Source organism: Saccostrea echinata, unplaced genomic scaffold, assembly GCF_033153115.1.
Source record: "Saccostrea echinata isolate AGI-Se365-2 ecotype Australia unplaced genomic scaffold, CSIRO_AGI_Sech_v1 ptg000043l, whole genome shotgun sequence".
NCBI lineage: Eukaryota > Metazoa > Mollusca > Bivalvia > Ostreida > Ostreidae > Saccostrea > Saccostrea echinata.
The window spans coordinates 2,039,570-2,054,727 of NW_026889792.1; the positions used below are offsets into that span (position 1 = coordinate 2,039,570).

A 15,158-nucleotide genomic window follows, 5' to 3' on the forward strand; every position below is an offset into this window, starting at 1 on the left:
AGAAACCATTGCCAAAATAAACAATAGGTTGTAGGAAGAAAACAATATTACAATTTTTTTATTGGGGGGGGGGTCTTTTTGTCAGGCAAAAATGGTCATCAGACATCATTATTGATGAGGAAAATAGTAATTAACAAATCGTTTTTTATTGCTCTATTGTATAGTATAAAATAGCAATTTATTGAAAGTATCCCAATAATGTTCCTAAAGCCTGAATAGTTATGGAGAATATATTCCGGATATATCCGTGTTTGGCTTGAATATTTTAATTATCAAACTCTAGGTCACAAAGGTTCTTCAAATTACTATATTTTTTAAATCTATCAGTAAGCGTTTAACAGAGTCAGTTTGTTGCTCATAACAACGAGCAAAGCTAGAAAGATGTCAGGATTACCACGAGAAGTGTTAAAATGGATTCAGAGTTTAGATTTGACGTGGCAAATCAAGCAGCCAAAGTGGTAGGATGTTTAGCGTATAGATTTACGTGTTTGCTCTTTCAGACTCCTTTACCTTGTCACAGGAGAAGTGATTGCAAGACAATCGCTGATTTTTCTAAAACTTTCCTTGTCACTAATTCATACTCATGGTACATGTACCACGATTATTTTTTTTTAGTAATTGACACAGCCATCTGTCAATCTCGCCTATAAATTCGAGTTGAGGGATATTTTGACTGACGTCGTCGTCGACCGTGTCAGTCCAAATATCCAGCCAAGTCGAATCTCAGCCGAGATTAAGCCAAGTGTCTGATTTCATGTGTATGACGGCATACTCCAATATGTTCTTTGTGTCTGATTCATATTCTTTCTATACATGTACGTTGGCTTAAGAACATATTACTTGATATTTGGGTCTTCATGAATAAAAAAAATGATGATCCTAAATATATAGGTTAATTTTGACTTATATTACACTCATTTTTTAACAGAAGTTATAAAATTAAGTGACTAGCTTTTCTGAGTTACAAATAAACATTTGAAATACTATAATTTCTACCTTATTGTTGATAAAATGTATGGGCTTTGAAATGTAGTAAACTTTGCGGTGCCAGAATGCAAAAAAGAAAAAAAATTCTCATTCTGTACTTTTTCATCATTTACAGGGATTTGACTAATGGATACCTTATTGCTGAAATTTTCTCTTGGTATTTCCCTCAAGACATTCAGATGCACTCATATAACAATGGAACTTCATTAGATTCAAAACAAAAGAATTGGAGCCTTTTGAAATTGGTGTGAATTGATAACATAAACTATAATAATATATAATTACATGATAATATAATGATATTGTTTTATTTAAGAATAATCTGATTTTATTTCATTATTAGTCAAGAGTTTCTAGGCTATCCACACTCTATAATCTTGAATAGATATTTTGATTTATTTTATACAAGATACATGTATTTCAATCACTAAATTGGTAATGATCGAACTATTCAATGTAATCGTCAAAATATGATGAAATGCAAAATTTCTAGAACCCCTCTGCATGAGATGATATTTGATTTGTTTTATAGTTTATTAATCGACATAAGTTGGACATTCCTGAGGATCTGATTGAGGGAACCATTCATTGTAAAGAGGGGGCAGCCCCTGCACTGTGTGAGAGGATCTATGAGTTATTGACCAACAGAAAGTGGGTATCTGTCAGGTGTGTGTGGATCAGGTGCACTGTTGCTGTTAGTCAAGGAGATGCATGATCAATCAAAAATTAATTGTTTTAATAGGACAACATTTTTAATTATTGAAGAGTATTTGGAATAATGTAACTTTAAGGAAATAAAAGTTTATATATTATTTGGATAAATATCAGATTCTGTCAAATATGGAAACCAAATATGATCATGCAACATCTTGTCTTGTCTTGTGATCATGGAAAAGGTATTCAGCATTTGTAACATTTTAGATGTAGCATAACTTTCGTATGTGGGATTATGTGTAACAAATTCTAATAGCTAGATTACCTGTTTTGCCAGTACAGTATTCAAATATACATTTTTAGAGTACATACACTGATGCACATTCACATTGTGTCTGTAACTGATTTTTGTATGATTTGTGTTTTGCATTGGCTAGTGTATACATTCATATAAATTAACACAGTGTATTAAGTTTTTAAAATAATTTAGATTTATTTATTCATTTAACCAGTACTTCTTCAGCATTACTGACACCATTAAAGTATAATTTCCGTGCATCTAATTCATTTTAATTTAATATCATCATTTTCAAATTACTGTAGGTATACCTTATTTTGTATAATTTAAGCAATATTCAAATTAGCTTGGTCTTTATATATTAATAATTACTCAAAGACAGTGTATGAATTAATTAGGACCCAACATCAAAATGCAGGTGTCCTACTGTATATAATCACTGAGTCTGGCTGTTTGTCCTTCAACATGTTTAATGTCCCATGATAACCTGAGTACCTTTCAACCTACAGACTTCATACTTATGTATGTAGAAGATGGAAAGAGGAAGACACCTTGGTTTTAGGGGTTATTTGTTCAAGGTCACATCTTGAGATATTAATTTGGCCATTATGTTGCAGTAAATTGGGTCAAGTTTATATACTGTAGATTACTTTTGCAATGCATATGTGAAGAGAGATTTCCATACAGAAGTTGAGGCTAATGAATGGATTACAGGCACTTGATGTTACATATTTTTCTTATTTAAAAGAATACAACCCCATACCTAATAATTCAGAGAGTTTCAGACAAAAATACATCAAGTTGATGTGACGACCTAGAAAAAATCAAGATTGCGGTGATGTGACTACCTTGTGAATTATAATTAAGTATGGGTTATATTTTTTTGAAGAAAAATATGTAATGTCAAATGTCTGTGGCCTGATTTTTTCGGGGGGGGGGGGGGGGGGGGGTCACATGAACACACTTTTTTAAGGTACAAAAAATTGAGTCTGTTTCAACACATTTCTTATTCCCTTAAAAAAGAGACCTGCATAGAATCTTAGGTCATGGTCAAAAGATCAGTATTATTGATATAAGCTAGAAAAATGCAGTGCTTGGATGACTTTGTTAGTTTTGTAGTCTCTAGAATATATAAAAAAAATATTCATACAAACTGATGTTGAAGCAATTTGATATTGTACTCCTACAATTATCCTAATTTAAAAGGATACTTGAATATGAAATAATATGTTTCTAATATTTTCAAATCTATGCAATTTGTAAATGATTACACATGTAATATTATTGTATAATTTGCTGAATAATTATATGGAAATATTGCCTTCCCAGAGCAAAGAAACAGAACCCTGAATATGAGGTGGATTTCACAGATAGTGCCTACCAGATGCAGCTTCCGATGCATGCCAGGTCAACGGCATCTAAAGCCATTAAAAACAATCTACGTATTACAGAAATCATGGCTGACCCAAACCTTATACTCAGTGCTCAAAAGGTACATGAAGGAGGGTGGTATACAGAGAATAGAAAAATGTCAAAGGCAGAAATTTCAATATTCTCAGAATTCAGTAAAGTTAGGGAAAGGGCATAATTTCCTGCTTCTTCAGAAACCTAAGGGTGACAACTCTGTATTCCTTTCTCTGAAGTAGGGAAGTTTTATTATTTGGTATAGTGAAGTCAAATTACAACAATGTTTTATTATATATTATGCTAATCAACCCTTTTCTGAAGTTTGTGCATAAAATTAGTATACAAATATTGACTGGGGTTGAGGGCAACATTGATTATGTTAGCCTCCAAGGGATGAAATATTGCCCTCCGTGGAGGGCAATATTTTCATCCCAAGGAGACTAACATAATCAATGTTGCCCAAACACACGGTCAATAATTGTTTTGTTATATGAAAAACAAATCATTGAAATAGTATTTTGTTTTAAATAAATTATCTGCATCTTGAGTGTAGACCTAGTGTTAGTGAATCTTGTGTTACTTGGTTTTTCTATTGTGAATTGTTATGTTTTTTGAAAGTCGCGACGGTATCATTACATCACAATAAATCAATCTTCTTATCAGAATCCAAATCAATAAAAATGTGAGAAAACTCTCTCTGTCGGTCAATAGTTTAAATTAAATGACCTGTCAATATTTTTCGGAGGAGCTAATATCAATTACGTTGACTGATTCTCTATATAGAGAATATAGGGACTATTCTTTACCGAATGTAACAATGTATGTTGTTTAAATAGTCATGTTGGTACACTGTTTGGCCACATATTCTTACTATTCGTCAACAATTTCAAAGTCAACAGTCATGAGCAATGTAGGAATAGATGGGCATTGGATTATTACCCAGTATTTTGGCTTGGTACCTTTACACTCAGTGAACAGTCTTTGAATAGTAATGGTATCAAATATCTATATGTGAAAAACTTACAGGCAGTATTACATATATATTTAGTAACAATCCAGAATTTATGTCTCTTTTTAGGCCCAGAAAATTATCAATGAGCATATTCAACACAGAAACATGGAGAGGCAGGAGAACCCAGACAGATTCAATGTCAAGCCCACGTTGGGGGAGAGGTGTATAAGGAGGCCCCCTCCCCAACCCTCTCAGCCCACCTTTGATGCTGAAAGCACACAACACACCTTTACTGTGGACCCTAGTCAGAAACCAGGAGGAGAAGGTACAACTTCTGAAGGTCAAGAAATCAATTAACATGCTCATAAAATTGAAATTATGATTATTATGAAGTTAGGTATATATAATAAGTTAGAGGTGATGAAAAATAAACTTATATATTGCATTAAAAATTTTATTAAATATTTGTACTTGTTTTCAAATTACATGTATCAAGTCCTATATTACTTATTTTCAGACAATCCGCTGCCTTTGTCAAGAGAACCAAGTGTGCAATTCAAGGAGGTTGAAGTCAAACAATTGGACAAATCTGCTTTATATAATATGCCAATCCAGGGATATTGATTTGTGATATGTATAAAATATTTTATTCCATATTGTGTATCAATATAATGACTTTACATGGCTTGTCTGTCCGTTTGTTGGTGTTTGTGTGTGGTTAAAATCACAACACATCTGATCAACTAACAGAAAAATCATGGGTTGGTATTGCATTTCATTGTAAATATACACATATACCTACAATATAATTCTGAATTACAACAATAATTAGAGTAATTATTGTTTATTTTCAAGGAAGAATGTCTCTTCCAAATAGACTGACACAGAAGATGCTGATGTATGATTTAATTTGAGAGTCCCACTTGTTATGTTTTGATACATATTCAGTCCTTTTAACTGTGCCAATTTATGTAAAACTTTTTTTTAATGTATACCTCTTAATTTTTCTGTAAATAAAATTGTCTAATAATTGTATTTGTTCATTTTTTTTTATACCCCAGTAATCGAAGATTCAGGGATATATATATATATATATATATATATATATATATATATATATATATATATATATATATATATATATATATATATATATAGTTTTTGCCCTGTCCATCTGTCTGTCTGCAAAAACTTAAACCTTGCCCATAACTTTTGTTTGGTTGAAGCTATGACTTTCATATTTCACTTGTATATTCCATGTGCCAAGACCTTCTTTTGGGTACCAACATATTTGACCTTGGAGTTTGACCTACTTTTAGAAAAGTATAACATTGGCCATAACTTTTGAACAGTTAGTACTAGGGCTTTCAGATTTCACAGGTATATTCCTTGTGACAAGATCTTCCTTTGGATACCAACAATTTGACCTTGACCTTGGAGTTTGACCTATTAAAAAAAAACTTTAATCTTGGCCATTGCTTTTGAACAGTTGTTGCTAGGGCTTTTATATTTTGCATGTGTATTTCTTATGACAAGTTCTTCCCCCTGCATACCATTAATTTTGACCTTGATCTTGGAGTTGACCCCTGATTAGAAAACATTTAACTTGACCATAACTTTTGAATGGTTGGTGCTTGGACTTTCATATTTACCAGGTATATCCATTGACACTTGTAAGTTCTTTCTTTGGGTAACAACATTTTTGATCTCTTGACCTTAGAGTTTGACTTGCATTTGAGAAAATTTAACCTTCGCCATAAGCTGTCATTTGGGGGGCATCAGCTAGTGTTTCACAAACACATCTTGTATTTTTTATTTATTTATTTTTTTTTGGTTTATACATACTTTACCCATATATTTCCAAAAATAGGAGTTAATGCAATACATGTACCAGGAAACATATTTCATAGTTGTGCTCTATTGAAAACAGCTGCAATATCAATTCCCATACTAACAACCAAAGAATACATTTTATTGTTTTAAATAAACTTTTTCTGAGCAAATGCAATATGCTTGAAATTCAGATTTGCTAAAATAAATACATGATATAACTGTATCTGTTCATATAGAGGGTTTATATCTGTCCTAAATATGCATATTCATTTTTAGTATGATTTACAACTGAATGGCTTACATGTATTTGGTCAAAATTGCTAGAAATGAAATTGTTAGAATGATTAAATTTTGAAATCTTAATTGATTTTTGTCTCTGTTGTATATGAAAAAAACATAGTGATAGATTATCTAAATACACGCAAAGCTGAGAGGAGGGATCAATTTATCCTTTCTGAGAATTCTTATGGTATAATTTCCCCCTAAAAACAGGAAATTCAAAGGTGATCAGAAGTCGGAAATTCTCAGATGTTTTTATAGATTGCTGAAAAAATGTGCATAAAAAATAAATCCAACCTTCCTCCAACATTAGTTAAACACCAGTTTTACTCCATCCTCAGTACACTTTTCTGTATCACCCATTCCCCCTTTTCCCTCTTCTCACCTCTGTCCTAGCTCTTCTAACCCCCACCCACCTCCAATTTTCATTATCTCCTTTTTTATGATTTTTAAAATATAGTAAGTAAAAAGTACCTGTGTAAATGTATTTTTTTTAAAAGGAAGATAACAAAATTGCAAAATGAATAAATAACATTCATGCTTATATACTGACTTTGTAACAAACACCTAAGTAATAAAAGCTCTTCAATATTCACCGTAGGTTGCAAGCCCAATTAACAGCTGATTAATAGACCCAGGGATGTACATATAGATCCCTGATAGACCTAAATGATTATGTTTTGTACAAGGAAGAATGATTCTTTCTTTCTTCTGTCTTTTATTTTTACGGTGGTGATGGGGGTGGGGGGACTATTCCATCCCTACTGTCTATTTGATCCGCGCCTGAAGTATTCTTCTTTGCGCATGCGTAATTAGTGTAAATTGAGTGTTGTCGAAGATGCTAGGATGGTAGAAGGAAGCATCAATCTACAAGTTAAAGAGGTCTTGACGGCTGGGATGAACAGAACCCAAATTCAAAAAGCGTCCATGTTGTTTGTGTAATTAGATTTACGTCTGAAACGTCACAGGCTGTAAGGTAAACAATGTAGGCCTACTGTCATTTCGAATTTTCTCTAAATATGTTAATGGTCACTAAATCCTCAGGACTTCGCAATTTTATCAATAAAGTCAATAGAAATCACTCGATTGACCAAGCCATGACCTATACAAATTATAAAAGATTTGGACTAATTATAAAAAAAAGTGGACTGTCACTAGTTAGAATAATCTAACTGTATCTCAGGACTAATCTCAGCGAGATTCGTAGCTGAGATTATCTCAGGACAAGCCGTCACCACAGTTAAAAAACGTCCCATATAGTTGCACTGTAGCAAATCGGAACAGAACCGCTCAGGAATGATTTTGAAGAATATAAAAGGAGTTCCCACTGAGAATAACAACTAAATCATAACAATTTTTTTTGAGCTTGTATATGCCTTTTACCCTAAAAATTGATCCATATAAAGGTGAAAATTCAACTCATTTTCTCAGTTGAAATTACACGCATTGTTGACATAGCACAAAAATTCTGGTGACAATCTTCATAGAACACTGTATATCTATAAAGTGATGTTGTCCTACAGACCCAGTTTAAGGCCTAAGGATAGAATTTGTTCCGTGTGTTGGCAATGTAGGAAAATAAATAGGGACAGTTAACTCTGATCTACATATTTACTATGAATAAACCAGGGAGTTCTGAATGTCCTCGGGGTACCTATTTTACTCACACTGTGGTCGATGAAATCTTCAAGGGTTTTTTTTTGCTCAAAGACAAAATTATTTGCATTTGCGATTGGGTATCTGTAACCTTGTAGAATATATTGCAACCTTGTTAAATCCATTCAAGAAGAGTTTTTAAAAATCAATGTTATATATTAATTTTTCGTCGTAAAATATATAAAAGATGTTACAAAATGAAGTATATTTACTTTTAATCACACTGAATTCAAATTCTTTAGGCTTAACATTAACTGAGTGATAAGGCTTTGTCGTGGAACTTCAACTTTATATTTAGAATCAAGTCATCTTCTTGGACATCAGCAAATACTGTAGAGGTAATTAATGGACATGGCCCAGGGACCACCTCTCCCTCACAGATCTGATAGTTTACCAGAATACCAAAGCATCCCTCCCATCCCTCCAAAACCCCAACTGACAGAGCCTCAGGCTGAGAGAAAGGCTGGAAGCTTGAAGAAAATGGCCACTGTTGATCAACTAAACCTGGAGATGTCTGTGAATCAGGAATTTGAGTCCAAAAATCATTACAGGAACTGCTTCAAGACATTTCACGACTATTACTTGAAGGGGCAGCTGTGTGACATAGAGATTAAGGTTGGTGAGAAGACTTTTGCCTGTCATCGAGTCATTCTTTCCTCTGTCAGTAATTATTTTCGCACCATGTTCATGTCTGAAATGACAGAGAGTAGACAGAGGGAGGTCACTATTCATGACATTGACGAAACTGCCATGGAGAACTTAGTGCAATATGCCTACACAGCCAAAATTCAGCTCACCACAGAAAATGTCCAGCCCATTCTGTATGCAGCTTCCATTTTGCAGATAGAAGTTGTCGCTAAAGCTTGTTGTGAATTCATGAAGAAACACCTGCATCCTACTAACTGTATTGGAGTTCACAATTTTGCACACCAGCATAATCGAATAGAGTTAATCAAAATGGCAGATGATTACATCTTGGAGAACTTTTTGGAGGTGGTTGATACAGAGGAATTTAAAACTCTGCCCTTTGATCTTATGGAAAAGTTGGTATCCTCCCCAGATCTGAACGTGGAGAACGAGAATCAAGTGTATGAGGGGGTCATGAAGTGGATCAAAATGGACATCGAAAATCGAAAGTGTTATTTGGGAAAGCTGATATCCAAAATTAAACTACCCTTACTGAGCCCTGATTACTTACTGCAGACTGTGGCTACAGAGGATCTGATAAGGAGAGATTTGGAATGTAGAGACTATGTAGATGAGGCCAAAGCATATCAAATGTCCCTGGCAAGTCTGGTCTCCAATGTTAGGATATCTCAGAATACCAGACCCAGGAAAAACTATGCAGGTTATTGGCAATTTTAAACCTTTCTAAGCAAAGTACAGTATTCAATCAAATGATTGCTTAGGTTTATTTGTTTTGTAACATTCATATTATTTGGAAAAAAAAAATATGTGTACTTAAATGAATTATGATGATCACAAAATGTTCAGGAATTCCTTAATAATATTTGTTGCATTTTGACAGGTGTACTGTTCTGTGTTGGGGGAAGGGGGGCCTCCGGGGACCCATTCAAGAGCATAGAAGTGTATGATCCCCGCAGAAATAGGTGGTTCCAGGTCAGTGAAATGAACACCAGGAGGCGCCACGTGGGTGTTTGCTGTTCTGGAGGTCAGTCCTGTGATTTATCAGATTCTTTGATATGTCTTTTTTTGGGGGGACTGGGCTTTATATGGTCTAGCTTTCCATCTGTCTGTCTGTAATCAACTCTAAGAGAATTCAGTACATGTATATTCAAACTTTTTTATCCTTCTTGAAAACTGATACACGTTTCAGAAATACAAAAGGCATGCCATCCACACCAATGCATGCTTCATAATAATGAATGACTTTTTCACAGAGCTTTTGTTAATTACATGTTAGTAATGGTTCTGTTAATATATTTCAGGTTTGCTGTATGCTATTGGTGGACATGATGGCACCAAACACTTGAAGAGTGGTGAGGTGTTTGATCCTGCATTGAACAGCTGGAAGACCTCTGTAAAACCTATGTCTACCCCAAGGTAAGTCTCCACTGCTAAGGTCCTTGAATAAGCTATTGACTTTTCCAAAATTCACGTATTTCATTCTTAACTCTTAATAAGAGTGATGTACATCAAACTTATTTATGCATTTAAGTAAGTTTGTAGTAAATTAAAGAAAAACAAAATTTAAAGTTAGATGTCATGAAAAATATCAACTTAACACAAATACAAGCAGAAACCTTTGATCAACAATTCTTTGTTCTCGTGTATGATTAAATGTGTTTTGTAGGAGGGGGATTGCCCTGGCCTGTCTAGGGTCAGCTATCTATGCTGTAGGGGGACTGGACGATTCCACATGTTACAGTCTGGTGGAAAGATATGATCCCTCTGTGGACCAGTGGACAATGGTAGCCAGTATGAATATCCCTCGAGGAGGAGTCGGAGTGACTGCACTGAAAGTAGGTCTTAATATTCTACACTGAAAGTAGGTCATAATATTCTACACTAAACGCAGGTCTTAATATCTACACTGAAAGTAGGTCTTAATATTCTACACTGAAAGTAGGTCATAATATTCTACACTGAAAGTAGGTCATAATATTCAAACAATTACACCTCCGTATTACTATTGATAAAGTTTTTGCTCATGCCCAGTAATAAAGTACATATTTCTTTCAAACACTGTAGAATGTATATGATACCGGTAAATGTAGTATCACTGAAGTGCAAGTAAAGTACATGCTGAAAAACAGATTGCAATATTTTCAGTATCAGAATAACTCTACTTGTTTTATGTTTTAGGATAATATTTATGCTGTTGGTGGGAATGATGGAATTTCTTCTTTAGACAAGTGTGAAAAGTATGATCCACTCCTGAACAAGTGGACATTTATTGCACCCATGAATCGCCACAGGGCAGGGGCAGGGGTAGCAGAGTTAGATGGGTACCTGTATGTTGTAGGCAAGTAGAATTACATTTACATTAGCCCTTTCTTACACTGGGGTATGACTTTATGTAGATGTTTAACATTTTGAAACAATTAATAGGAGGATTTGATGACAGTTCTCCATTGGACTCCTGTGAGAGATATGACCCTCATACTAACACCTGGACATTTGTGACCAGTATGTCCTGTTGTAGGGGAGGAGTGGGAGTTGCCTCCCTTGGGGGTCAGATGTATGCAGTAGGGGGTCATGATGGCTCTAATTATCTGAGCTCTGTTGAGTCCTATGACCCAATTGAAGACAAGTGAGTTGTATTACAGATCTTGTTCATATGATACTTTTATTTGTAGTCTTTTAAAAAGCTTTTCCTCATCATGTACTGGAATGTATTGGGTCTAATATAAACTATTCGTTTCATAGTTTAGTGAGGCTGAAGTTTATTTTTATGCTTGCTTAACCTTTGCAATGTTTTAACCATATGATTTTTAAATGACTGAACATATTTCCTGCTTCAAGTTATTCACTTTGTTATGAAATTTTTCTTTATCATAAACTTGTGACTTGATACTATTGCTTTGTTATTTTTGCTTACAAGGTGGTGTTTTGTCAGTAGTATTGGAAATTGCCGTGCCGGGGCAGGAATATCCTATGCCTCCTATACTTCTGCCATGCTTTTCTCCGCTGGCATATGTGCAGGTATCCTTACCTGCATGTCAGAAAGTAGTACTAATACACTGAACCAATTAATCTCTTCATTAACTTTAGATTTAAATGGGAGTAATAGGGATAATCTATGCATGTTGAAACCAAAAATGGTTTGACAGTAGGTAGCTATTTATTTCAAGGAATTGCATGCACATCAGTGAAGATTTTTACATTCAGTTTGAAGAGATATTGTATGTATATGATATTCAATATACATAAGAAAAAATCTTAACAGAAATAAAATTATAATGCCATTGTTTATTGTTTAACATTTAAGTGAAGATGTTAGAGGATTGAGAAACTATTCAACAATAAACTTTAATTAGGAAAATAAAGAAAAAAGAAGTCTGCTGATCAAAACACAACTTAAATTTTCTTCAAAAGTAGACATTGATCTGTTACACCTGTTTACAAGTATATGGTATGTTTAATAAAGTTTGATTCAAACATTGTATTCATATTATACAGATGGGAAAGTGCCAACGATATAAGTCAGTGTAGAGCGGGGGCAGGATTAGCCTACTGTTACTGTCCCTCAGCCAAACTTCAGCCATCTCAGCAACCCAGTGTCTGTCAACTACAGTGTTACTGACAGAATCAACGACCAGCAACATAATAAAGCAGCCCTCACAGAATTACAGCAACACAACATCTGTCATCTTCAGTGTTACTGACAGAATCAACGACCAGCAACATAATACAGCAGCCCTCACAGAATTACAGCAACACAACATCTGTCATATTCAGTGTTACTGACAGAATCAATGACCAGCAACATAATACAGCAACCCTCACAGAATTACAGCAACACAACATCCGTCATCTTCAGTGTTACTGACAGAATCCACAACCAGCAAAATAATACAGCAACCCTCACAGAATCACAGTAACCCAATGTCTGTCAACTACAGTGTTACTGACAGAATCCACAACCAGCAACATAATACAGCAACCCCCACAGAATCTCAGCAACCCAATGTCTGTCAACTACAGTGTTACTGACAGAATCCACAACCAGCAACATAATACAGCAACCCTCACAGAATCTCAGCAACCCAATGTCTGTCAACTACAGTTTTGTTGACAGAATCCACAACCAGCAACATAATACAACAGCCTTTACAGAAATACAGCGACCCTCTTCATCAACTACACCACTATCAACTACACAGCAATCAGCAACAAAAACAAAACTTCTTCCTCACAATCCCTAGTTTCTGAAATACTGGGACAATGTTCATGTAATTCACTTTTTTTTATTGTTAACAATAGAATCAACAACCAGCAACGAAAAATGGCACACACAGATTGTAACAACCCACCATCACAATAGAATTCAGCAATACTGTAATACATGTAATAAAAGGTATGGCGTTGTCATTACATCTTTAAAAATTAACAGATGTTGAATTGAGTCACCTGAAGAAAGTAGATGAATAGAATGTAATGTTTTACATCCTCAAAGAGAAACTGGATTTAAAACTTTTTTGTGGATTGATATTTTTTTTTGTTTAAATCAAGAGAAGTTTTTATATTGGAACTTTGTTCAAAGCTATTTTTACATGCAGTTTTAATTTGTTGATTTTGTAATGTATGCTTCATTCCACATTCGGCAAGCTGTTTGTTTAGTAATTTGTATATATATATATATATACATGTATATATGTTTTTTTTTCTTTTCTTTTTTTTTTTTTGAAAACCATCCTTTAATATTGTGCAATATGTTTTCCTATTGTATACATTATTTTTAAGAAGAGTTGTGCTATTGAAGGCAATTTTTATGCCATTTGTACAGTACATGTACATTTGTACATGTATTTGATTTTTTTGATAGAGTGCTACCTATGCCCTTATTGCCATGGTTACATACAGTGCTTATGTCAGATAACACAAAACTTAAAAGCATAAGATGGTTTACTACAAAATATTATTTTACAAAAATTCTGAAGTTAGAACCTAAGTGTCTCACAGTTAAACGAAGACACAACCTCTGGTGTATATATTTGTTTTCAATAATAAAGATGGTTAGTGAGCCATTCAGTTCTAAGCTACACATATTTATTTATATCTGAGTTGTAATTCCCTACCATCAGTGTTCACAAATACAGATTTTATTTATACAATACCTTGGTTTAATTTGCATGTTTACAACTGTTTCTGAGATATATTTACAGAATATCTTAATTAACATGTACATGTAAGTGCTCATTTTGTGAAACACGAGTAGTATGCTACAGTGTACATTTAAGGACGTTTTAGTTCTTTACATGTTGTTACTCTTAGTTGAATTTCAATAAAAGCTTAAATGGTGTGCATTGTCTTTTACTCTAATTATTTTAGGAATGAATTTTAATAGCTACCCAAGTTATACTGGTATAACCTGGGTTTGGGCAGTTTATGCTTTATAAACCGCAAATGGTTTATAAAAAAGCGTAAACTGTTCCTACCCAGGGTATACCAGTATAACTTGGGTGGCTATTAAATTCATTCCTTATAATTTAATTTTCCATCATTAAGTGTAAAAATAAGACAATTTCTCCTTCAAAAATGCTTCATATTGTACATATTTTAAATAAAGTCAAGCGGATTGATACTTTTTGACGCATTAAAGTCATTGTGACATAGGCAACCTAGGTTATATGATATATTCTAATTTTTTTATCCAATCAAATGACGCGTTACAATCAAAATTAAATTATAAGTTAATGTGACATGGTTTATAATTTATGTATATTTGACAGTCATCTGAGATAAAGGCTCAGTGCACGAGATTTTCTGATTGAATTTGTAATCTATTGTTACACAATGAACATTCTTTAAAAAAAAAAACACTTGGCCAATTTTTACCAATCTTGATATAGAACATCCTTGGGTAAAGGGAATTTTGTTTTATTTGTATGAATGGGAGAAAATACAGAGAAGTAGCTAGTCTTCTCATCATACACTGAGCCAGACTTGCAGACAAAATCATGCCTACAACATTATGTGGGGTCATAAAAAATTTGAAGGTAATAAGGGGGCGGACTGGGGTTTTCATTGCACAATACTTTGCGCATCATATTAAAATCAAGCGTATTCACTGTACAGCCTTATGGCAACTATTTTCCCATGATTTATCAAATTTAGCAAAATTAAAAAAATCAAAGAATAAAAAAATCTAATAAAAATATTGAAGAACTGATTTTTTAACAATTTTTCACTTGATAGGTAGATGGACATTGTAATAGTGGGTTTATGACGTCATTTAAACTGAAGTTCTTGAAGAAGGGGTCATATTTGTTTGTATGTTGTTTAAAGTCCCTCTCAAGAATTTTTCACTAATAGGAGACGCCACCATTTGCCAGTGGAGAGCTGCAAATTTTGTCCTATACTCGGCACTTACGGCCATTGAGCAGTGAGGGATCTTTTTTGTGCCAG

At 33.9% G+C, this 15,158-nt stretch overlaps 2 protein-coding genes across 5 annotated transcripts; both read left to right on the forward strand.

The window, feature by feature from the left end:
• Positions 1-323: 323 nt before the first annotated feature.
• On the forward strand, positions 324-5,333 carry LOC133201273 (spermatogenesis-associated protein 4-like). Of its 2 annotated transcripts, none has more exons than XM_061337072.1 (6): positions 324-458; positions 1,103-1,232; positions 1,520-1,638; positions 3,269-3,431; positions 4,425-4,623; positions 4,816-5,333. In XM_061337072.1, the coding sequence occupies exons 1-6, from the start codon at positions 382-384 to the stop codon at positions 4,920-4,922; spliced, it is 795 nt and encodes a 264-aa protein (XP_061193056.1). In that variant the 5' UTR covers positions 324-381; the 3' UTR covers positions 4,923-5,333. The 2 variants fall into 2 exon arrangements, with proteins under 2 accessions (XP_061193056.1, XP_061193055.1); XM_061337071.1 differs by having other exon boundaries at positions 325-458; positions 1,520-1,653.
• A 1,962-nt stretch (positions 5,334-7,295) lies between these two features.
• On the forward strand, positions 7,296-14,052 carry LOC133201330 (kelch-like protein 8). 3 transcript variants are annotated; one of them, XM_061337133.1, is made up of 9 exons: positions 7,296-7,386; positions 8,365-9,414; positions 9,595-9,738; positions 10,016-10,130; positions 10,381-10,549; positions 10,893-11,052; positions 11,139-11,340; positions 11,632-11,732; positions 12,210-14,052. In XM_061337133.1, exons 2-9 carry the CDS (start codon positions 8,412-8,414, stop codon positions 12,230-12,232), a joined length of 1,917 nt encoding a protein of 638 aa, XP_061193117.1. In that variant the 5' UTR covers positions 7,296-7,386; positions 8,365-8,411; the 3' UTR covers positions 12,233-14,052. The 3 variants fall into 3 exon arrangements, with proteins under 3 accessions (XP_061193117.1, XP_061193118.1, XP_061193119.1); XM_061337134.1 differs by lacking the exon at positions 11,632-11,732; XM_061337135.1 differs by lacking the exon at positions 7,296-7,386 and having other exon boundaries at positions 8,352-9,414.
• Positions 14,053-15,158: the final 1,106 nt, after the last annotated feature.

Coding starts and splice junctions, on each gene's coding strand:
- LOC133201330 (XM_061337133.1), top strand. CDS start 8,412: ATGGACATGGCCCAGGGACCACCTCTCCCTCACAGATCTGATAGTTTA. Junction 10,131..10,380: donor AAACCTATGTCTACCCCAAG/GTAAGTCTCCAC, acceptor TGTGTTTTGTAG/GAGGGGGATTGCCCTGGCCT. Junction 11,053..11,138: donor TGGGTACCTGTATGTTGTAG/GCAAGTAGAATT, acceptor AACAATTAATAG/GAGGATTTGATGACAGTTCT.
- LOC133201273 (XM_061337071.1), top strand. CDS start 382: ATGTCAGGATTACCACGAGAAGTGTTAAAATGGATTCAGAGTTTAGAT. Junction 459..1,102: donor CAAATCAAGCAGCCAAAGTG/GTAGGATGTTTA, acceptor CATCATTTACAG/GGATTTGACTAATGGATACC. Junction 1,654..3,268: donor AGAAAGTGGGTATCTGTCAG/GTGTGTGTGGAT, acceptor TTGCCTTCCCAG/AGCAAAGAAACAGAACCCTG.